The sequence below is a fragment of the Dermacentor albipictus genome, chromosome 7, assembly GCF_038994185.2.
Source record: "Dermacentor albipictus isolate Rhodes 1998 colony chromosome 7, USDA_Dalb.pri_finalv2, whole genome shotgun sequence".
Classification (NCBI taxonomy): domain Eukaryota; kingdom Metazoa; phylum Arthropoda; class Arachnida; order Ixodida; family Ixodidae; genus Dermacentor; species Dermacentor albipictus.
Genome location: NC_091827.1, coordinates 119,687,112 through 119,711,968, shown reverse-complemented (window position 1 = coordinate 119,711,968; position 24,857 = coordinate 119,687,112). Strand labels below are relative to the sequence as shown.

The following is a 24,857-nucleotide window of genomic DNA, read 5'->3' as shown; positions in this document are numbered from 1 at the left end:
AGGGAACATTTAGTAGAACCCTGCACATGTGCGAAGTATCTGAGAGTACCACGTTATGTTGGTAGGAATCTGGTCAGCATAGATGATGCAGACTTCGATATAAGTGTATGCGCCAAAATTACATCTATGCGAAAGCAACTACAGTTGGTCGAAATGAAAGTATGCGCATTAGTTAGCCATAAATTGATGAATTTCATTCTGTGAGTGCAGCACACGGCTGGCACTGTAAATGAGAATGAATGAATGAATGAATAAAGCCTTTATTTTAAGGAAGGGGACGGCTCTAGGCCGCTGATGGGGATTAGGAGGGAAGGGAATGTGGATACCCAGACTGTTGGCTGAAACACTTCATCTCAGTGTGGGATCTTCCGCTTTATGCAGGCTCAGGTGCATGTTTAGTTCCGCCGCTCTCACGTGGGCTGATCGACCCCTTCTACACTACTCGAAACAGGCCACTTTGTCTGCCATATGTCGCAATGGCTTTCTGTGTTTCAGGGTTAGTTTGTATGGCAATTCCTAATGTTCTAATGTCTCCGTGTAGTAGATGCTGAATGTTGGATCTCCCTTGTGAAAAAGCTGCACAGCTCCAAATGAGGTGTTGCAAGTCTGCTCTGCATGACTCCTGGCAATGTGTACATCGGGTGTAAATGAGAATGAAATCTTTTTCCCTTGGAACTGTTTAGAAAAACATTTATTCCTCCTGCTCCTCGGAATTAATTTTTCTGGCCTTGGTGATACTTTGAACACTTTTTGTGGTTCCTTCTGTATCCCAATAATCAACAAGTGACTGCGTATTACAGTAAAATCCTTCAAGCTTATTGCGAATTTCGGGGTGGTATGAATTTGTTGCAGTACCGGCCCAAATACAATGTACATACAATACTTTTGGATAAAGCGAATGCTGTAGGAAGCTGTGATGGATGACACAAAAAAGTGAGCTGCTGCGTGTGCACTCGGGTACCAAGGCATCATGTAAACAAACAAGCACCCGGCAGAAAACAAGCACTCCCCATGCTTTGGAGCGACACTTTTCACCACCACGGTTGGAGGAAAGGCGGCCATTGTCATCATCATCAGATACAGTAGCTCTATCGGTAGGAATCGCAAACTGCTGCAACCACTTGGCATTCCTTCGTAGAGTGCACTGTGTAGCTAAGCTCGAACAGCCATGTTCATCAGCAATGTCTCGAAAGTGGAAGGCACCCTAGTTCCAAGAGAGGCTGGAAGTACTCCAAGAAGAAGCGAATTGACTTAGCCACAGACAGTCATCACCTTGTTGACGCTCGATACCACTGTGAACCAGCAGGACAAGATAACGGCGTTTTATTCATTATTATTTATTTATATACATGCATCACCCGTGCAAGAACTATAGCAACGGGGAATTAACAATAAAACAAAACAAACATAATGAGCACTCGGTGTGATAAAAAACCATTATTTGCTGAATATGACATAACCTGGAAGGGAAGGCTATTTCACTCACCAATATTGTGCACAAAGGAATAATATCAAAACACACCATCCTCACAAGGAAATTCTCTTGTTTTTAACGCTTGATTTAGTCTTTGAGGTATGTATGTTGGCTCTGCCTTTGAGTGCCGACTTTGCGATGATAATTATTATGGAGTATGTTAAGTCCTAGATTTTTCCTACTTCCTTGAAAGTTTGCAGGTGAAGTTTCTGTTTACATTGTGTCATACTAAGCTGCCCACTATAATTATTCTCCCCCAAGACGAATATCGCTATTCTGTATCTTTTCTGATTGACTGGAACGTTCAGCGCTTCAACATCAATGTCAGGCAAGCAAAGTTGGGACAACATGTGGAGTTTGCCAAACAGTGAAGTTCGCTGCGAGGCAAGCTCGGCCGCTGGTGTGCAATTCTGTGCGTCTGGGAAGAGCCTACTCCCTCATTTATCAGCTAAGAAAACACATGAGTACGTCACTGACTTGCTTCAATGAAAGTAAGCGAATAAACAGCAAGCACATGTTCTGTTTGCTACGTAATTAATCTGTGCGATCGTACAAATTTTGGATATGGATACTGTCGCTTCACTACGCAACTCACATATTTGCTGCAACCTGTAGCCCAGAAAGTAGCACTTCTGAACAAAGAAGATGGTCCCTGAAGTGTAGTGCTTTGTAGTGATGATTGAATAAATGGCCTAGAGTATATACAGTTGGGTTAAAAAATGAGTAACATTTCAAGCAGCCTTGCAAAGCTGCTCAAACTTGTAGGCTCAAAACCATAGTATATTCAGCCACTAGCAAATGTTCAAAAATCTCCAGTATCAACTTATCAATTCAAATGCAAATTGGGTAAGGTAGGTTGGAAATATTCAAATATTTCCAACCTCCCTCCTTAAGAAAACATAACCCCACAAAAATTATCTACACAGTTAAAGCAAAGTACATACATACACTACATACATACTCTTGGGACTAGCAGCATGCTAAGGATGTGCAGTGGAGAAATGCGTGTACTAGTGCCGAAGTCCTGCCTTGTTTTTCTAGTTGAAAACCTTTTATCAGAATGCCCGGTATGTTGTCCAACTTGATGTGCAGCCATTTAGAGGGGACTTAGCCATCAGCCGTGGTAAGCAAACTCTCATGCATACATTGCTGTGCGACCTTCCCTACTGCAATTTTGCAGGAGAATACAAATGAAGCAGTGCATTTATGTGACTACCACTAACTGCACAATTCTTTAAATTAAAAAAGAAACTACTGGAAGCACACTAAATGCATGTTGTATAAACTTAGTTGTTATAGTACCATGGTGTTGTTAACCGTTGTGGCAGTGTTACAGTAGGGAATTTTTCGCGGTCCACAATAACTGCCTATATTTATTTACTGCACATATTCGTGCAAGGGCTGCACCCCACTTTGGAGGGCGAAATTTTGGGGAAAAATTCAAAACGAACCGCCAGAAAGTGAATTGGTTCCGCTGCCGCTAGATGAAGATAGCTACTTTTCCATCTCCGCTGCTCAGGCAGGCGCCACCGCACCATTATTCCTTTGTGTGGCATGTCGTCTCAGATGTGTTGGCAGTCGGATAGGTGGCATTTCAGCTCTAGAGAAGGGTGTTTAGGTCAGCGCTGGTCAGGGACGATGGGCCCTCATCTGAGGTCGTTTACTGCAGCGTTATGTCATTTACGCCTCTCTCACCATTTCCTACAGTTGCGGAAACAGTATGAACCTATAGCGGGCCGTCTTTGGCCTGATTAGTTTAAGGGCCGCACCCAGCCCAGATTCTAGAAGAAAAAGTATGGCCCTTACACTAGTATACGTGGTATTTACAGATTTATTTATTTATTGATGCCTCAAATACCCCATTCGTGGTTTTACACAAGGGGTGGGCATATCTAGTAGGTTATATTTTTTATTAATGCTTTGAACGACGAATGACTGGAATGGTGCACCGCTTCAGCAGGAAGAAGATGATTCCAGTTTTTTGCTGTTGGAACAAAAGACTGGAATCATCTACCTGCTGAAGTGCAAGTCACAGCGCACATGTTTGTTGCTAATAAGCAATTGGACTAAAATCTCCAGATTTAGTGTGCTTCTAGCAAGTGTATATTTAAGGAATTGTGTGGTTAGTGGCATTTGCATAAATGCACAGTTTCTACTGCGTTCTCCATCAACACTACAATAGGAAAGGTTGTGCAGCTTTCCGGCCTACATGCATGGGAGTTAACCTATCCTGAGTAATGGCAAGAGCCCTGTAAATGACTCTGAACCACATTGTGTCCACTTTGGGCGACATAGCAAGCTCTACCATAGAAGTTTCATGACTGGACAAAAAGAAAAGGTAATAAAGCAATCCGCCATAGCCCAGTCGTGCCTTGTCGAGAAACACTACTTCAAAATGACAAGCCATCCTTCCAAATACAGTTCATTTTGTGCACCATTGTCAGTTCATCACAGCCAGAGTAGAAAAGAACCCCTTTCATAGCAAACTATTTACAGTGCCTGAAATTTGAGTGATCACGTGATACTTTGCAAACAAGCAGCCAGTCTTCTTTATTCTTCATGCATCCTAAGGTTACATTTATTGCATCAAGCACATATTTCTAATAGGTAAACGCTAACTAAGAACAAGAGCTCATGACTTCGTGAAATAGTAACCTTCAGATACAGTCAGCGAGAAAATGCACATTTCAGGCAGAATGCATATCTGAAATGGCCAGTGTATGAGCAATGAACAATGTGCCACAGATAAAATTCATACCACACGCCTACAATTGTATGCCATGTGCTGATGAGATGCAACAGCAATTGTGTATAGCTTTGTGAACATTCGCAACGATCTTGCGCAGTATGATATCAAACTCAACTAGCCAGCTGCATTTGCCATGCTGTGGGGAAAAAAGAGAGAGTACTCCACCCAAGTGTGAACAATCACATTAAATACACCGTTACGCTTCTACTGGTCTCATGCCATTTGTTTTACCGCACAAAATATTCCAGCTGAGGTGTGCTGCTGTGGTGTGCAAACAGGCATCCTCACGATGCACTGTCCTCACTGTCACTGAGCGCCCAGACCTGGTCCAGGTCTGTCTCCTCGTGCAGCCTGCTCAGTCCCGTCAGCTTCTCCAGGTAGGCAGCGTCATTGAGCACCTGTAGCACAAACTCCCAGCCCCGAGTGGCGTATTCCTCGAGCACCGGTTGCGAGCAGGCCGTGCACATGGGGAAGGCCATGCAGGCGGGCGTCATGTACACGTGCCGGGCCAGGAAACCTCGGACCTGATGCGGAACGAGCCCCAGGGGGTTCTCGCAGGGGGCCTCCGCATCATCTAGTGCAGGGCACCGGCCCTTCAGGGGACTCTGCAAAAGGCCCACCAGCAGCTCGGCGGCCAGGGCACCAGCGATCGCACCGACACCCGGCCTTGTCACGGTGCACTGCTGGTCGAGGGTGCGATCGCGTGTCGAGTCGGCTGGCCCGACGACATCGTTGCAGAAGTAGCAACCCAGCTTCTCGGCGTCGTCTCCGGCCTCGCCCGCCGCGACGCCGTGGCGCATGACGAGGAACGTGTCGAAGCCCAGCGCCGCATTGAGGACAATCTTGCGCTGTGCAGCTGCCACCACTGTCGGCAGCCAGCGGGCCTCACGGGTGTCGAGCAGTAGGAAGATGGCGTCGTGCTCGGCGACCAGTGCCTCCAGCCTCTCGACGTCGGCCTGCACAAGGTCCTCAGCTTGGGAGGGCACGCTGTGACCTGCCATGGGCACCGTCAGGTTCTCGCCCCGCACGTCTACTGCAGGCGAAACAGCACGCAGGGCATTGGCAGCGGCTTCGCATTTGGGTCGGCCGCCGTCACGACAGTCTCGAATTGTGTACAGTGACTGGCGCGCCGGGTTCGAGTACGACACAACGCCATTGTCGACGAACGTGATGGTGCGCACGCCCCAGCTGACCAGGCACCGGGCCACACTGCAGCCCAGGGTGCCAGCGCCCAGCAGAAGGCACCTGCACGGGCGAGGTTGTTTGAACACGTGCTATACTTGTGCAATCTCGTGCTTTGTCCCGAATGTGTTGTGCTGCTATTGATTGTGATGCGCATGCATGCTTCTATTGATAAATTTTTCCGGTACTTATTTTGATCTTTAGTTAATTTAACATGAAGTGAACTCCAAGCTTATATAAGTATTACTGTTGCTACCTGCTCCTAAGAGCATGCCAATCTCATCTGGATAACGCAATCATCCCCTGCCTTTGTAAAAACTAGCACTGGTCAGAACATGCCCTCTACATTTACATTATTACAGAATTTCGTTCCATGCACCGATCCATGATATACCCACTTTTTCAATGAGAGACGAAACCTCCTTACTTTGTGGATGCCACAATCTCCAAATTGAGTGTTGGTGCCAGCCGCCACCGCATCAGTTGCAGGTTCAGCTGGAGTGCATTCTCCATCAGCCGAGCTGGGTCCATGCTCATGCTCAAGTCCACGCTCCGGGGACCCAGCTGGCCTGCGGCGTTACGCTCCCAGCCGACAAACGCGGGTGCGCTGCTGTCAAAAGCGGTAGCGTTGTTGCCCAGCTGGACGTCGAGGATAAGGCTGTGGCTACTGTCCACATGTCCGTGGCGAGCCTCACGCCGGTAGCAGAGCACTTCGCACCGCGAGACCAGGTGACCCCAGTGGTGGACGACCAGTGCCAGTAGGTTCCTGAGTGGCCAGCCTGGGTGGCTGGTGGACGTTGACGGGTCCGAGAAGGCCAGGTAGAAGGGCTGACAGTCCGCCACTAGCGTGGGCAGCTGTTCCAAGGGACGAATCTCCACCTCTTCTCCTGATGGCACGACGAGGAAGGCGGCCCGCTTCTCGGGTGTCTCCAGGTCAGCATATGCGTCGTTCAGGCAAGCCATCCTTGACAACAAAGAACGGCTGTGATTTACACTTCCGCCACCTGGGTAACTGAGTGTGCTCGTTATCGTGATGAAAACATTTATATAGCAAAACAAAATGATGGAAGACAGAGGCACGACATGGCAAATATGAGAATCAGTAGAAACCTTCCATCTTAGAAAAAGAGGGGATGCTCATGTCAACTATCCTTCTGTTATGTTTTATGAGAAGAAATTTGCCTTTCTCGATTGTTAGCATATATTGTTTACCAGTGTATAAGTAAGTTAACCACTGTACAATAATTACCATAGTGTTTACTGATGCCTTTGTCCCCCCCCCATGCAATACCCTGAAAGAGGTGTTTAAGGGACAATATACGACGATTACGGATACGTTTGGCTTTAGGGCTTTAAGTCTTTACATTTGTTCACAATTGGTAGCCGTATTTCATTTTGTTTTTTATCCCTTGCTTTCCTCCACACGCACGATCATTTATATGTGAATACATGCGAAGCTTTTCAAGAAATTCTTAAGTTCTGAGTTACATTTGGCTTGCCATTCCCCTGTCTTTTATCTCTTAATTGTGCTATATATGTTTTAATGATAAATTCGTACGAACTAGCCCACTCATCCATTTTAGTGCTTACTTTGATCTTTATACCACAAACATGTATAACTTGGTGTGCAAGTAAGAGAAGGAACATGCTTTACTTGTCAAATTCAAATCATTATATTTTCAGTGGAAAGTTTCACACAGTCACAAAATGCTTGACAAAAAATACTTGTGCAATAACATGAATATTAGCAAATGGTATATGCTGATATTGGTGTTGAAGTGGAACTAATAATGGAACTAAATGCTGCTGCAAGATATGTTGATAAGCAAGGCTTAAGTGCCCTTCAAGCGCCAATTATTTCTGTCCACTGCAATCAAAGTTTCACTGTATTTCTTGCATTATCAACATTATGCAAAGCATAGCTGCAGAATGAATTAAACATTAACAATTATTTAGAGAGTTTTGTCAAGTTTACATAATGTGGACTCCATGCAAGAACTCATAGGTCTGTCAAATGTGAGAGCTTTAACTATTTCACGCCTAGCATACTTGAAAAGCATCTTTTGATGCACGATGTAAAATACTGTGAAACAATGAAAGTGTACCCCCCACATGACAACATCAACACTCATGCTAAAACATACCACTAAATGTCCACTAAACTTGTTTCACTAAAACACTTCACACATTTTGTTCAACCTTGCGGCACAGGTCCAAGCAAAAGTGTTTCAAGATGACACATTTTAAATGTCATTAGCCGACATTTCTGCGCACAATGATCCAGCTTATTTTTCGACTTCCACAAGTCTAGCTGAAGAAACATTCTTGCATCTTTATGGGTATGAAACGGCATCTAACTGCATATTTAAATATAAAAAATTGCCTTCATTTGGTGCAGCTCTAATGTTATGGCTTATACTTGTTTACCCAGTCAGAAAGTTGTGTTTTTACGAAACTAAATCATAATTGTGGTATTCTAAAGGTGTTTCTAGTATCTCAATGAGTTGATTTCACCATCAAAGTAAAATGTGTATCAATTAACTATATACGTCAGCAAAATCTAGTGCAGAAGCAAATGTAAAAATTGACTTTTCAAATTTTTTTCTTTCAGAAACGAATGCTGGGAGGCAGGGCAGATTCCGCAGCAATGGAAGATGGCACAAATCGTGTTAATACCTAAACTGGGCAAGTGACTGCAAATTGAGAACTTGAGACCCATATCTCTCACTTCTTGCGTGGGGAAACTCATGGAGCACGTGGTCCTAGCGAGGATAGCCACCTACCTCGAAGACTGCGACGCGCTCCCGCCCACGATGATAGGATTCAGGAGAAACCTCTCAGTGCAAGATGCTCTCTGTTACAACTAAAACATCAGATCATAGACGATTCGGGCAGATCGACAAAGGCAACTCTCGGGTTGGACCTAAAAAAGGCCTTCGATAACGTAACACATGCAACGATACTAGATAGAGTATGCGAACTAGGACTGGGGAAACGCACGTACGAATATGTACGCAATTTTCTAATGGGCAGAAAGGCAAAGATCACGATAGCGGACCTAGTTTCGGAGGAGATCGATAGGCAGCGCAGGTATGCCACAGGGCTCGGTCTTATCACCGATGCTATTCAATCTGGCGCTAATCGGGCTGCCAGCCAAGCTACAAGAAATCGAGGGTCTAAATCATACCTTATACGCTGACGATATCACCCTATGGGTGAGAAACGGAAGTGACGGGCAGATAGAAGAAACGCTTCAAACAGCGGTTGAAACAATAGACAAATATCTAGAGGGGACAGGGTTAACATGCTCGGCAGAGAAATCGGAGCTGTTGCTGTACGCTCCTGACACTGCCCAGGCGGCGCGACCGAGCAGCGATCGTCAGCGCCTCTTGCGGCACCTTCCGTCAAAACTGACACTGACGGACCGCACTACTTGTGCTGCCCACGCGGATCTGCCAACGTGATCGCTTGTTCAAACTTGTTTTGAATCGAACAAATGGCGCAAGTTTCGCTGTGTGGTTTCAGACCAATCTTAAAATTAGACGGTCGGATACGCCCTGCCATTCGTCGTAAAGGGGAAAAGTTTTACGCTGCCGGGCACGTTCACAGCGTGAAAGAAGTCGCCGGTGTGACTGTGCTGGCGAAGTAAACAAGAAGAAAGGGGGTTAACCGAGGGGCCCGATATTTTTATTAGTCATCTCATGAGAACTGAATCATGAGAAGTGTCCCTTCCACCAAGGCAAACACAACTGCAGCGTATCTGTAGCCTGAGTACACTCAACTATCATATTATGCTTTGATCAAGCAGCTCAATTGAGTGTGCAGGCATGCCTGAGCTTATTAAGCGTTAGGCATGCCTGAGCTTATTAAGCGTTAGGCGTAGGTAAAGAAGGGCTACAAATGAAACCGTAGGTGTTCTTATCAACCATTTGAGTTACCGCAGACAAAACGTGTCCTTCCGTGGTGCAGTTTTGACACGCTTGCAAAGCTAGCCTCATTGGCCAGGGATGATAGGTGCCATATCTTTTAAAATTACTAAAAGGCTCTTGTAAACAACTTGCAGAAAATTTATATTAGACTGCTATTAGACAAGCAACCGCAGTACCTTGTTCACAACTGCCGAGGCACCGGTTTGACCTAGTGTTCCTGTATATGCTCCCACAGGGAGCATATACAGGAACACTAGCACGAACAAGCTTGGGCCGCTCCTGCCGCCAAGACTTGGGTGACCGTATCCGGCAACCTGAACCCAAGCAGAGCCACACAGCGTGAAGTCCTGAGCGACTCACGCAAGCCAGAACACATGCAGCCACCACGCAGTACGCCTCGTATACAGCAAAATAAATAGCTCTAAAAGATATGGAGAATTAGCAAAAATATATAAGTCGGCTGCCCGGCAAGACTCTTTCTTGACCAAAAACTTCCACTTTACCGACTACAATACTTTCCAGTGTGATCCTCCAGGAAGGAAGCACGAGCACAAAATCATGGCCGGCCAGGAAATCTGGAGTCGGAGAGCAGGCAGCCCTGCACGGCCATTACAGCCTTTGACGCAGCAGTACCGCCGTCCCCACGCTTTTCTTCCTGGGCTGTTTTAGATGTCTTGCACATTTGCCATCGTGAAACAGCGGTATGAGAATGTTTACCCGCAGGACGGTGGCGCACGTGGTTCAGAAGTTTCAAATCACACGCAGTCATAAAAACAACACGTGCGCCACTACGCCGCCGACTGACGTTTGATCAGTACCAGAGTTGCGCTTTCGACGCTACTGGTGGCGCGGCCGTCGCCGGGAAACTCCACTGTCAGCAGCGTGTACAGACCGACTCGCAGAGGTCGCAAACCAGGCAACTACAGGGAAGAGCTAACTCATAGAGAGGAGATACAGTTAAAGACGGCCGATGGGAAATCCATACCCAAGGTCGATAGGATCAGGGTATTGGGGCTCCTCATTGAAGCCAAGGGCAACAACGGAGAAACCCTCAGAAGACTGGAGGGAACTGTAGCGCAAATCATTAGGCTAATCAGAAGGATAACAAATAAACATAGTGGGATGAAAGAGGAAAACACGATCAGGTTAATACAAGCCTTCGTAATAAGTAGAATAGTATACGTAGCGCCGTACTTAAAATGGCAGGTCGCGGAAAAGATCAAACTAGAATACCTCATTCGGAAAATATACAAACTAGCCATAGGACTACCCATCAACACCAGCACGGACAAGTTGCTGCAATTAAGCCTACACAACACGATAGACGAGCGCATTGAAGCGCAATGTATGGCACAATATGAACGCCTCTCTAAGACTAGAGCAGGCAGACACATCCTAGAGAAATTAGACATAGGTTACCACACACAGCACGGTGTCAAGGTGGACATCCCGAGAGAGACGAAGGAAAGATTGGTAATACCTCCCATACCAAAGAACATGCACCCAGAACACAATAAGGACAGAAGAGAGAACAGAGCGAAGCAAATACAGAAGAAATTCGGCAGCGACAAGGACGCAGTGTTCGTAGACGCGGCTCAATACAGTCGCAGACGGGGGTTCACAGCAGCCGTAATCGATAGGGAGAAACGGTGCAAGACGTGCGCGACGATCTGCACCACAAGTAACGAGATAGCTGAAGAAGTAGCCATAGTGCTCGCAATACTCAGACTAACGCAACCGTGATAGTCAGCGACTCTCAGACGGCAATAAGAAACTTTGCCAACGGCCGAATCTCCCCGGAGGCACTACGCATTCTTCTTGCAGGAGGCCAAAATTACAAAAGAAAGATATACATCAACTGGACACCCGCTCACACCCTCGCGGAGGACGGCAACAACAAGGCGGCACACGACGCGGCTCGAGGGCTCACGGACCGAGCTGCAGTCGCAAATGACGCCCCGACACCCTCCGGACGTGACGGTGCGGTAAATGAGTGGGAGTGGGAGGACAGAATGACAACGTATAATGACATTACGAAACATTATAGGTTACAGAGGCGCATATTCCTGCGACCTCACACAAAATTGACAGAAAAGCAGTCTGTCGCATGGCGGCAGTTACAAACTAGGACGTATTCGAATCCTGCGCTCTCGCACATCCTATGTCCGGATGTATATCCTACGGACAAATGCAAAACATGTGAATCCAGAGCCACTCTGGAGCATATATTATGGGAATGCCGAGGGATACAAAACAATAAAGAAAACGCGGCCTCTAGCAGCAGCTTCACACGCGCTGGGAAGCCGCGCAGCTCAGCCCCGCCCTCGAAGATCAACTATGGGCTGTCCAGCGGGCCGAGGATGCCGCCAGGACCCACGAACTCTTGGCCATCACCTAGGCGGGGCCTTTGGCCCTCCCCACCAACTCGCAGGGCACACAATAAAGTTCTTTCCTCCTCCTCCTCAGAAGTAGTGGTAACATTCGCATATTACAAAACACTATTAGATCTCAAAGAAATATTTTTTGACTTTCCGACGCCTCACCAGGCCCCACAGTAAATCTGGTTATATGCTGGAAGTTATGTGCCCTTTATCACAAGAATTTTTTTAATAGCAGAGATAAAAATATTTGAAGTGTCGTGAACCCATGACTTCAGGAGACGACCTTAACTGCCAACATAATCACCCCACCTGCCCTGTCTAGCCTCAGCAAGCGAAATTCTTTGCTTGCATTCTCCCACACCGGAGCCAGAAGATTTCATGTAAATGACACGGGCCCCACCTTTATCTCCTTTCTCTTGCATTTTTGCTGCACAGTGTACTTCTGGTGATGGTCTTGTGCATGAGCTGTTGTGTTCGAGTCATTTTGTGCTGTGTATGGTTTTGTGTTAAGTGCACGACAACACCTGCGTTGTTGTCTGGCTGCTTCTGCACTACACTGAAATGCATCCCTCACTGCATGCACATTTTGCTTTGTGCACATGCACCTGCCACAATGCGGGAAAACATACATTCGGACATCCTGTTTGTAGGTTTTATTGTTTCTCTAAACTTCATATCGTCTAGTGAAGCAGCAGATTAAACAAGTAACTGCTGTAGCTCTGAATAATTTTCATTTTATTTCATTTCATTTTATTTTCTTAAGGACCCCACGAGGGGGTATTACATAAGGATTGAAATCAGCCAAAAAAAAAAATGAGTAACAAGTAATAATTAAGTAACAAGTAATGAGTAATAATTCTTGAAGTCATGTGTCGCGGTGAATAATGTTTCAGCAATGCGAATTGCGTAGTTGCACTTGTGCATCTTTCCTCAACGAGGAGGGCTCCCTCAAGAAAAAGGGTTGCACAGGCACGACTGTCGGCGCACAGTGCATACACTGCACTTGGTTAAAATGACTAAACTTGTTGAGGGGCCCTTTAAATATTTCATCACCATAAATGAGCTAACTGGCTACTATGTTGCATTAAGGACCAGCTGAGCTTATTTATTTTCTTCTTTTGCTTCTATGGTACAACTTAAGGAGTCACTGAAACAGTTCTGTCAAATTTTGTAGACGTGTAGGGCACAGCTACAGTAAAACATTCGCACTCCTAGTTAAGTGAAGCGTCTCATACTAAGAGAGCTCCGGATGATTACAAGTTACCCCCCTCCCTAGTCATGCTTTTTCTCCTCAACTCGTTTACCGAGTGACTGAGCTAAGCTCAGCCTTCAATGGCTCTATATCATGATGCGACATCGTGTCATCTACTTCTGGTTGTCTTGCAGACAGTGTGTGAAGCCTCTCCAGCCTCTGTGCCAGCCGCCTGACTGTTGATCCTCTGCGAAAGCTATCCAAACAGAATGAGTTGCGAGCGTTCTGTTGCAGTGCCGAGTGCCTGCGGTATTCCGGTAATTGCAGGCAAGCTGGCCGTTTTGACGAATTGGCAGAAGTGTAAGCTAAAGCCCCTCCATACTACTGCCGCTGAGACAAAGGGGCTTTAGCGTGGAAACATGAGCAGACTGCATGGTGCAGTGAACTGGTAGTGCAGAGCTTAACCAGCCAAAACAAGTGTAAAAGATTTTAAACATTTGATTTGATTAAACATTTAAAGATGTGCACACGAGAATATTTTGCAAGTCTCAAACGTTCCTGCTCTTACACTAATATGTGCGTACATAGCGTAATCAAACTGCATGGGTGTGCACACTCCAAGAATATGTGTGGTTGTGTGCTCGTCGAAAAAGCGAAAGTGTGACAAACTTCCACTAATCTTCATCTTATCGCCAACCTGAGGCAATTGACGCATGCACGGCGCACCTAGGCGCACCCCTGTGAGAACTAAACGAGTGAAAAACAAACGGTTGCCGTCTGAGCGACTAGTAACGAGATAGCCATCAGTTTGGCAAGCGCAAAAAGCCAAAACCGCCCGCCCGCGTGCACGCCAATGTGCAGGCGGTAGTGTATAGACGCGCCGGAGCAAACTACCTCTAAAACAAACCATGTAACGAAAACCGAGAGAAGGAGGCGTGCGAAAAAAATTCCATCTATTCGCACATAATGGCAACACATGACAGAATTAAAAAAGTTAGGAAATCGGCACGCTTTTTAAGCGTACAGACGGCGCCGTAAATATACGGCATCAACCATTTTGGACTTGTTCATGGCGCTGTATATGTACGTCATTAACCCTGTAAAGGATAAATTTTTTCGATGCTCAGTGAAATCAAAACTATCACAAGGGTTCCTCAAGGACAGCAACCCGACACATTAGCAGGCTGTGTCACAAATGCACTGGGTGTGTGCAGCTTTTCAATGAACAGGTAACCAACTTGGGTCACCGAGTATGTGCCACCGAGTGTGGGCAAGCGAGGGAACAACCGTAAGTGTTCGAAGGCACCAGTGTGCCGCACTTCTCATCTCAAAGGCCACGTGCGGGCTTCTCGGCAATGCCACTACATGTCATACCACGTCCACAAAGAAACGCGACAGAGGAGCCCAGCTGCCGCATGATGCGTTTCTCAGCATTCGCATGCACCGGCGCACCGTGCATTTCGAAGGCAACGCTCAGGCTTCGCGGTGGCAGTGCTAGATGATGACGAGTGTTCTTGGGGAAGTGTGCACGAGGTGCCCTGCTGAAGTACACGCCTCACACATAAATAGTTTTGACAGTGGCATTATGTTGTGCCACTTTTATTGGTTCAATGCAGACGCATTGCCACTGACAGTCATTGCGAGTCATCATTTTTTATGGGAACAAATTAACCAACATTCCAACTATTACGAACAACATTTGTCCACCATAACGTTGAAAAAAATTATCAATGACGCAACCTGGGTAGCCAATTGGGTAGCTCACCCAAATGATGTCATGCGCAGAAGCTACGTAGATTGTAACGGGGTGGCCGAAAGTCAGGAGAGCGGCGCTGCTGTGATCGGTGGCAGTGCACATATTTAAAACCTTAAAATAAATTACGCGCTTGACATAGACAGCTTGAATGTGCCACTTAATGATCAGTAGGACCTTAACGACTTGGTATGTTTGTACGGAATCTTCAAAAGTCTTTTGTGGGTTCCTGTAATGACACATCTGTATTATTTGGCGGAGAGGTGTATCGATGATCTCAGCTTATTTGTCCCAGTAATCCCTCTCGCAGCATCACTTTTCACCGAACTTGTATAAAATTTTGTATAAATGAGATTCACAGATGATGCAGTACTATATGCGACCATTCCTCCTAAACAGCTTGCTTCTTCACGCTATAACCTTGCACAAAGCAAGATTTTAGTGTCTATGTTCATGCGTTTTTTAGGCAGACAGTTGGAACCATGATGGGGGAGCCAAACAGACAGTCGTAAACATCGACTGCTTGTCATCACATTGCCCTAATGGCTGAACACCTCTATGACATGCTGAAAGGGAACGGAAGGTGCTTCCAGAAGAAAATTGCTAAAGCAGTGCGTGCGATAAGGTGCACTTGCCCAGTCATACAGGTAGACAGATTGCAGTACCTCAGGTGAAAATCCAGCGGTTTGTTGTCCATTGTCAACCTTGTAAAGCCACGTTTCTGGTTTCTTACTGGTTTCAAACAGCAGTTGCACAATAATTCAAATAGACCACTCAAAGATCACAGGTCAGCAATGCGAGAGTAAAGGCTAATAAAGGTCTGAAAAGTGGCAGCTGGGATACGGCTTAGGTTTTATTTATTTATTTATCACAGGCTCTGGTCTGAGCACTTGAGTGATGGGGGACTATACAACAAAATACATGATGAACATGAACAAAGAAAAGTAAGCAGAAAAAGAAGGCATCGTTATACATTCTCAGTTCATAAAATGTACATACAAATGCTCGCTAGTAGTTCACGCTTAGTGATTGAAATAATGGTACCTGGAAGATTGTTCCAAAGTGCAATGGCTTATGGCAAGGCCAAAGAACTGAAAACTTTAATTTTACCAAATATGCCTTTGATACTGAAGTGATTATGAAGACATGCGTAGTGGTTTGTCAAGTGGCAGTGGGGATGGCGTTACACTATGAATATATTTGTGTATTAAGCATAAAAGAGCAACAGAACAATGACTACTTGATGCCTGAAGCAGAATGTGTAGCTTAATTTTTGTTATACTGGAATGACGATCAACGTTACATGAAATTGGCTGTATTTTGTCTGGCTTCCAGCATTGAAATTAAATACTGCTGATGGAGGGGACAAGGCGGACAAAGCAAATTCAAGTTGTGGGTGGATGAAGGTTAAATATGCAAATTTGTGTGCATCAGCTGAGAAATGAAACTAATTTCAATATAAGTAAGCCAGTTTTTGTAGCACATATGTTATTGATACATAATTTCCATGAAAGGTTGGACGTTATCTGCAAGCCTACATACTTATATAACACTGCACAGGGCAGTGAAGCATTGTTTATAGAACATGTGAAGTTAGAAAGTGACTGTTTACGAGTAAAGGAAATTGTTTTGCACTTAATCGAGTTCAGCGTCATTAGCCAGTTAACGCACCAGGCATAGACAAGGTTAAGGTCCTTCTGGAGGATGAGGTGGTCATCATGTCTTTCAATAGTGCAGCATATGATTCAGTCAGCAAACAGTCGCATGCATGAGGAAATGTTAAAAGGTAGGCCCTTCTCCTTGCATGACTGTACTCCCAGCCTGAGTCAACGTCAACCACACAAGTGTGCCTATGTAGTTGGCAGCGCTGCGACGTCACTCACAGTGATATATGACTTCGAGAATTATTCAAGGCAACAGCAGCTATTAGTTTGATCTGTTAGGTTAATAGACGAATTAAAGTTTAGAGACATAATAAAACCTACAAACTGAACATCTGCATTCATATTGTTGCAAGAGAAATGTACTTCTGTTTTATCTGCTTGTTCCCATCTTGTGCAGTTGCGCATGCAGAGGGATGAAACTATCATCTTCTGCTCTGTTCTAGAGTACAATCATGCCCCGTGATCCACTTGCGTCTGCCTCAGTGTTTGTGTAGCGCTGACTCAGGTGTTCTCGTGCACAGAGAGCAAAATTGTGCGCTGCGTGAAACAAGACAAATGTAACAGCTCGTGTGCGAGACAATGACCGGAAATGTGCTATGCAGCAAAAAAGCGAGGGCAGGAAAGGGAAAAAATAAAGAAAGAAGGCAGGGCCAGTGACGTATGTGTCACGCAATCCTCCAGCTCCAGTATGGAAGAATGCAGGGAAGAAATTTCTCTTGCGGAAGCTAGACAGGGCCATGTGGAGAGAGTGTATATGTTGGCAGTTATGCTTGCCTCCTGAAATCTTGGGTTCGCGGCACTTGAAATACTTCTATCTTAGCTATTAATGAACCAATTTGAAACATTCTTGCTGTAGAACGCTTCCTAGAGGGCATGTAAGAACTTCCAGCGTATAAAAAAAAATTGCTATGTGGCCTGTTGAGGGGCCTTCTAAATCTTGATATATAAGAAGCCAATAAAATCGGCACTTCGTTTTATTGAAAAGCTATTACATTGCAGTTTGACCTTATATTCAAAGTAGAGCCGCAAACCATATTTTCTTACATGGAAAGGGCTGAAAAATGTCACAATCAGGCAGTCTGAAAAAAAAAAACTAATTTCATTGAAAAATTTCAGTTTTCTCTGAATTTGAGAGTTGGCAATTAAAGTCGTGGTTTGATACTGTATAGACAGATCTGTAGGAACAGAAGGCCCACAAAGAATAACCATTTATTTGTCAGGTGACTTCGTTGACTTTGCGGCTACCATCGTCGAGCCTACATGCGAATTTCGTGAGGAGTGTGCGAGGAACTGTTGGAGGTGACATCATAAATGAGCGGTTTGTGGTCAGCGAGAATAAAGAACTGACGCCCTTTGAGGATGTGACGGAAGTGGCAGACTGTGAGGTAGAGTTTTAGCAATTCGCGACCGAAAGTGCTGTAGCGGGTTTCTTGCAGCGTCAGTTTCCTTGAAAAGAGAGATATAGGCTGCCATGTCTTGCCAACCAGCTGTTGAAACATGGTGCCAACAGTTTTGTCAGAGGTGTATACCATAACGGACATTGCAGCGTCTGGTTGCGGGTGTGCTAGTAGAGCAGTAGTAGCAAGGGCGTTCTTGGCAGAGACGAAAGCAGATTCAGCAGCATTAGTCCATGATAGAGGTGTGCTAGTTTGTAGTGTGCAAGAGAGTGGACTGTGCAGAGGCTGCAAAATTGAAGCATAATGAGGAATGAAATGGCAGTAGTAATTGATGAGGCCCAGAAATGCCCGTAATTGCTTGGTGGAAGATGGAAATGGGAAATCTTTAATGGCTTGGACACAGGATGGGACGTGTTGGATGCCATGCTGATCTACTTGATGCCCCAGGAAATCGAGAGAAGCAATGCCAAATGCACTCTTTGAGATGTTTACGACTAGGCCATATTGACGGAGGCATTCATACACCTTACGTAGGTCAGATTCGTGTTCCACAGCAAAGCAACTGAATACAAGAATGCCATTTAAATAGATGAAGCAACAAGTCAGGCCACGGTGTACTTGATCAACGAACAGCTGAAATGTTTGAGCGGCATTATGGAGGCAGAATGGCATGCACACATATTCAAACATGCCAAAAGGGGTAATGAATGTGGTTTTAGGAATGTTGGAAAGCTCGACAGAAATCTGGTGGTAGGCTTATACTAGATCCATCTTGCTAAATATGCAGCAACCATGAAGTGATGCGGTGAAATGATGGATGTGGAGTATAGGGTACCTATCGGAACTCGTCACTTTGTTTAAGGCACGATGATCGCCCCACGGCTGCCCATCACCCACCTTCTTGGGCACCATGTGTAAAGCAGATGACCAAGGGCTGGCGAAAGGATGAACGAAGCCCAACTCGAGCATGTGTTCGAATTCTTGCTTTCCAATTTTCAGGCGGTCTGATGCTAAGAGGTGACGTCAGACATATACTGGTGGCCCTTTAGTCACAATGTGGTGTGCGACGTTGCGCACTATCGGTGAGGGTGGTTCGAATAGCTCTGGAAACTCCAGCAGGATGGTGGACCATGGTTTCGGTACCTGCGTGTGTGCTTGTACAAGATGCAAAGGTGGTGCAAATGTGGTGACATCTTGTACGGACAGGTTTGTTGAGGAGTCAAGAAGGCGGCAGTGGCGAAGGTCAACAAGAAGGTTAAAGTTCCACAGAAAGTCAACACTGATGATAGGCCCGTGGATGTCGGTGACAATGAATAGCCATCGAAAAGGGCATTGAAGACCAATGTCAAGAGTGGCAGATTTCTGGGACATATGTTTTAATGTTGGGACCATTGACAGCAGTGAGAAAAGACGTGTCATGGCGATGTATCCTGCGGTCTTGAAAAGTAGGGGGAATGACACAAATTTCCACACCAGTGTCTACAAGTTCGCATACTTTTGTGACACGGTCGGTGGCGTAGAAGAGATGGCTTGATGTAGCGCCAGTAGCACAAGCCACAATCAGTGACTGGCCCAACCGCTTCTCAGAAAGTTGCAAGGCGAAAGGCACTGCCGCGTGTGGGTGCCATATCTGGCGTGATACCAACAAATAAAGGACAACAGAGGGCGTGACACGTTTCGGTCACGCAAGCAATGCTGCTGCTGATGGTTACTCACACGAAAGCGTAAGGCAGCCAACTGATTAGTTAGCTCCTCTACTTGTGCAGCAAGGTGCGTGCTTGAACTGTCGGGTTTGTCAAAGTGCTGCTGTAAACGGGGTTGTGTAGCAATGGGTGCATTACAACGGTCAACAGTGGATATCACAGGGTGGAAAGAATTGAGAATCTGGTCTGCCATTGTCACTAAGGCCTTGACAGATGTCGTAGTAGGTGAGGCACATTAAATCATGTGTGCCTGGTTCAGTAGACGCTGGAAGAAGAGCTTCAGAAGGATTTTCAAGTCTGCTGATGATGGACTGGTTCCCAAGAGTTGTATCATGAGGCAAAGCAGCTCAGTCGGTTTTCTGTCACCAAGTTCCTCCTATGAGAGGAGCTGTTGAATCTGTCGCGACTCAGAGTCAGTGGTGTGCCACAGTAACTCCCGCTTAAGGGTGTCATACTGATCATCGGGGGGGAGCCAGCAAAATGTCGCGGACCAAAGCTGCAGTGGTCGCGTTAAGCACACTCACAACGTTGTCATACTTAGCCAACTGAGATGTGACTCGGTGACGGTGAAACTGTGCCTCGATGTGGAATATCCAGAGTTCACAGTCAGAGGGCCAGAAATCGGGAAGTTTGAGTGTGGCGACAGAAGACGTTCCGTTTTCTTCAAGATGTCGTTGATCGGCGACCGGTTCCATGGCCTCGAGAAGAAACTTGGTAGACGTATACAGTTGTGATGTGGTATCACATCCCGGTCACCAACTTGTAGGAACAGAAAGCCCATAAAGAATTGCCATTTATTTATCAGGCGACTGCGTTGGCTTCGCAGCTACCATTGTCGAGCCTATATGCCTGATGGCGCAAGTCCAGTCTCTTCTCCTTTTCACCGCGGGGCTCTATGAGTACTGTGCACTACAGATCTCTTAACAGGGACCGTGTATCACTTGAAAAACCAAGAAAGAATCATGCAGGTCCAACACACTGTGGTGATCAGTGTACAAAGCTTTTTCGTCTACTCTTCTGCCGTGGGTTGCCAACACATTGACTGATGTCGCTAAGAGTTAGACAACACTGAGTGCGCTGTTCATCATGCATGCATCATGTGTGAGAAAGTGAGCAAGGTTCAGTACAGCATCTGAAATTTTGGTTGCCATTACATATTGGTTCAGAAGAACACTTGCCAGTTGGTTCCATGGTGTAGGTATAGTTGCTGCGGTCAAATTGAGCTGTTCCGAAAATTATGTCAGCTAATTAAATTAAAAACCAGGTGTAGGTGCAGCGCACTCACTTAAAGCCGTTTTTTTGTGTTAAAGTGTCCGATTTCAATATTTCAATCAATTTTACCAGGAATTTGTCCCTTTCTTCATGGAGTAGAGGATAGCTTCTTTCTACTTCACAGACAGCAAGCCCTGTGGTATCTTGAAATGAGTGGTGGCATCGCTTTTCTTCTCATTGAGTGAGATAGCTTGCAAGATACCAGCTTCCTCAAGCGATAGGGCCTTATGTTAAGTATGGCTACTCATGGCTCAAGAGGCTGGAATATAACCGGCGGGGACCATTGGCCACAACAAAAGCAGCAGGATCCATCTCATCATGACTGCTGATGGTAATGCATTAGCATTGAATCTAGCATTGAATGATTTTGTATTACCTTCAGTAAAATGCTATAAGTATCTGGGACTGACCATAATGCATTACCTTCAATGGCGCCTTCACATAGAGCAGGTAACCTCAAGTGCTTTCAAATGTCTGATGTATATATGACATTGGCTCTGCTCGGCTCCTCTTGACATTAAACTATTAGCCTACACTACCTATGTAAGATCAAGTTTAGAAAAGGGCAACACTGTGTGGTTCCTGTATACTCAAGATACTAAAAACTAAGAAGAATACAAAGGAAGGCAGTTAAGGTTATCTATAATAAACAGAGACAATCCGATTTCCCAACACAGCTTTTAAGAACTGCAGGAATATGGCCACTGAAATACCGAGCGAAATTCGCTAGAAAAAGTTCTGCACTAATGAATGCAGAAAGTTGTACTAGTTGGTATAGTTCTGCACAAAATAATCAACCATCAGATAAACATTGACCCGCCCAAACATGTATCCAAATCTACGATCAGGAAAACTAGACAAACCCATCACCAAAAGCTACCAGAATATTCTTTTCACACTGAATGTTTTCGAAATTCATTTTTCCCTCTCGTTACTAGAGGAGAACAGCTTGGGTCCTTCTATTACTAAACCTACAACTTTATTTTTTAAAGCGGTGCAAGATTGCAGTGACAATGAATTTCACATCTGCTAAATTTTGTTCAATCTGCTTTGAAATCTTACCATTGGTTCTCATTTATTTGACATGTTTCGTTTCTCTTGTGCTGGTCATATTATATACCTATTCTTGTACATGCCCCTCCTGCTATGTTGGTTATAGGATTGGCAGTATGTGAAATAAATAAATAAATAAATAAATAAATAAATAAATAAATAAATAAAGCAACAGAATGTATTGCCACCGTCAAAACAAGTTATGTATGAGGCATGTACAGCAGTGAGACACCTCTTTCGTGGTTCCCCAAGAACACTTGGCATCATCTAGTGCTGCTGTCCCAATGCCTGAGCGTTGCCTCTGAAATGCATGTGAATGTTGAGAAACGGGACACGTGGCAGCCAGACTGCTCTCTCGCGCTTCTTTGTGGACATGCTGCGACATCTAGTGGCATTGCCGAGAAGCCCGCACATGGCTTCCGATACAAGAAGCGTGGCGTGCCTGAGCCTTTGAACACATACAGTTGTTCTCTCGCTTGCCCCCCCACTCAGTGGCACATACTCAGTGACCCAAGAGGCTATCCAGTCGTGCATATACCCATGTCGGCGTGAAAGAGGTTCATTGAAGAGCAGCACCTACAGGGGTGGGACTGCCCAAAGACATTTTGGAACAATTTTTGGAGCAAGTAAATTTGTGTTTTGGAGCAGCTTGGAGGAGACAAAATTTCATTTTGGTACAATTTAGAGCAGATAAAATTTTATTTTGAAGCAGTTTGGAGCAGGCCAATCTGAATTTTGGTGGAATAACGGAAGTGCTGTACTGAAACTGTCTTAAGCAATGTGTTAAGCTGAATTTTGAAGCACATTACCAGGATGCTGAAGCCGTCTAGCGCATGCAAATTTTGGTAATAGTGCCTATTGATTTTTAATTAGTACAAGCAATCACAAATATGTGCACTTTGCAATAGGAAGTCCAAAATTTACAGAACTATCCCAAGACATATCTTATAAATAGATCTTTATTTAATGTCTGGGCAGTGTTGGTGAAGTGCCTGGGAACGCGCTTCACCAGCAGACCATACAGAGAAGCCACAGTTATGGACTACTGTGGTTTACTGAAAGCCATTTCTACATAATAGAAATAGTTCCACCTAGCTGCAAGCCAATCAGAATGCGGGGCAGTAGAAGCACGCTTTGTAGCTATAGCATACTGGAATATGAGAGAGTGGGTCGAGCAGCGGCACGGTGCGTGCTTTCCTGTAAAGCTGAAAACATTGATCGCACTATATATTCGCGTGCCCACGCTTATGATGATAGCAGAAAATGTTTTAAAATTATGCAGTCCAGTTGTCGTAATATAACCTCTGGGTCACCATATGTCACTGCAGACCCAGAGAGCCACAATTGACCCTGGGCCAGTATAGTGTAAAACTATTATGTTTTTACTCCAAATCCACCATTAGCCCATCCTGATAGGTCAAAATGGCTCACGCCTCTCCCATATGGGCACTAAAAGAGATTGGAATAGTTTTATGTTATACTGGTCCTGGGGACAGAGATGCCCGCCCGCTGAACCTGCTGCAGCACGAGTCTCCCTAATGTAGGATTCTTTCGCATCTATGAAATCATAGCTTTGCCGGCACTTCATTTCCATAATATAATTACTGCTAGACATTTGTATGTAAGCAGATGTACTGTGACAAACAAATGAAATGTGAATAAGAAATCACAATGTAGAACACCTTTCCTGAGTAATAACTCGCTAGTATGATCTCATGCTGCTACTTATCTGGTTGACAAAGGTGGCATAGAACTCTCACTAAGCTTGAAGATTATGCTGACATTGCATACTGGCAAAAACAGATAGGAAAGAATGCGTTCTAGTTAGCCACAACTTGTTTAACTACCATACTCTGTATGGCTGCATACTTTATCATTCTCTTTCTAGGTATGGGTTTATGAGGTGGTTTCAATCTGCGCAGGAAATAATCACATGAAGGCACTACCAGCACAAATTCACACAAACCATTTTGAGACTACTTTAATGCCTTATATAATTTCCAGTTTGGGTGAAACTGAGAACATTTGCAATAGCGGCTTAATTTAGACTTCGAAATGCACGCATAGCAAGCACTACTCCATGCTTATAAACTAGCTACCAGTCAACGTCCAATTTTTCGGACTTCCTAGAGCCCGCAATAACATAAGCAAAAATGAATGCATGTGCTTTAATGCCCTAAAAGCTCAAATCATCGCAGAGATGGCCAAAATAGCTAGTACACTTATTCGGCGTATATTAGCGTATTCTTTGACAGGATATGGCGGTCACCTGCATGTATAATTAAGGAATACATACCATGTCTCGTGACAGTTGCCCCCTTTACTCTCTTGATATGCTTCACCATAATATATAGCATATGCTTGACCGCATAACATTACTGCATTGTGCCGAAGCTGACTTTTGGGAAACAGCATTATGCAACGTTGCATGCTTTCTGCGCTTCGAAGCCATCAGTCAGAATCACAAAGGTGGAGTGGGCGCCCCTACTGACGGCGTCAAATTCTTACAATGAAAATAATGGCACTGAACAGCGAGAAGCTTAGCAGCGAAAGTCTGAAGCAGATAGGCGTCTAGCGTTCCCAGCGAATAGGTGTGTGAGAGTGGCGGTTCGAGGCTTTGATATAAGCCAAATGGCAAATGCTTCACTTAATGCTGTTTTGGACCTGCAGTTATGGCAATAAAGTTGGGACAGTGAAAAGTTTTGCATCCAAAATTCTAGATGTTCTTATACATTGACTCTATGGGGTTGTAGCTGTTCCGCAAAGCCGTCCGAATTATCAGGCATGTAAAAAATATCGGTCGTTGAATGTAATTACAAATAAAAGGCGTTCATTATGGATTGCGTTTCTATTCATGCCAATGGCACAAGAGCAATACTAGAGGCCACAGGAGTAACAAGATAATCAAGCACTGGACGTTTGTTTTTCTTGTGATCGAGAAAAACAATAACTGAGTACTCACTATGTGAGGCTGGTACGGTCATTTGCGATGAACTGCTCCAACAGGAGGTTGAGCCTCTCGTGCAAGCGGCACACACTGAACACTTTCTCAAAAACAAAGTTCATACTTTTTTGCTTTGGATTTCCACTGTGCAGGATCCTGGAAGG

General features: G+C 45.1%; 1 protein-coding gene across 1 annotated transcript in view; it reads right to left on the bottom strand.

Annotated features, from left to right (window-relative positions):
• Window positions 1-1,307: 1,307 nt before the first annotated feature.
• Window positions 1,308-24,857, bottom strand: part of Atg7 (Autophagy-related 7) — a 50,812-nt gene continuing 27,262 nt past the window's right edge. Inside the window, exons 3-4 of the mRNA XM_065441534.2 lie at window positions 5,833-6,369; window positions 1,308-5,468 (exon numbers count right to left, since the gene is read on the bottom strand). Of these exons, the coding sequence (XP_065297606.1) occupies window positions 4,508-5,468; window positions 5,833-6,369 (1,498 nt within the window). The 3' untranslated portion in view covers window positions 1,308-4,507. The remainder of the gene's footprint in view (window positions 5,469-5,832; window positions 6,370-24,857) is intronic.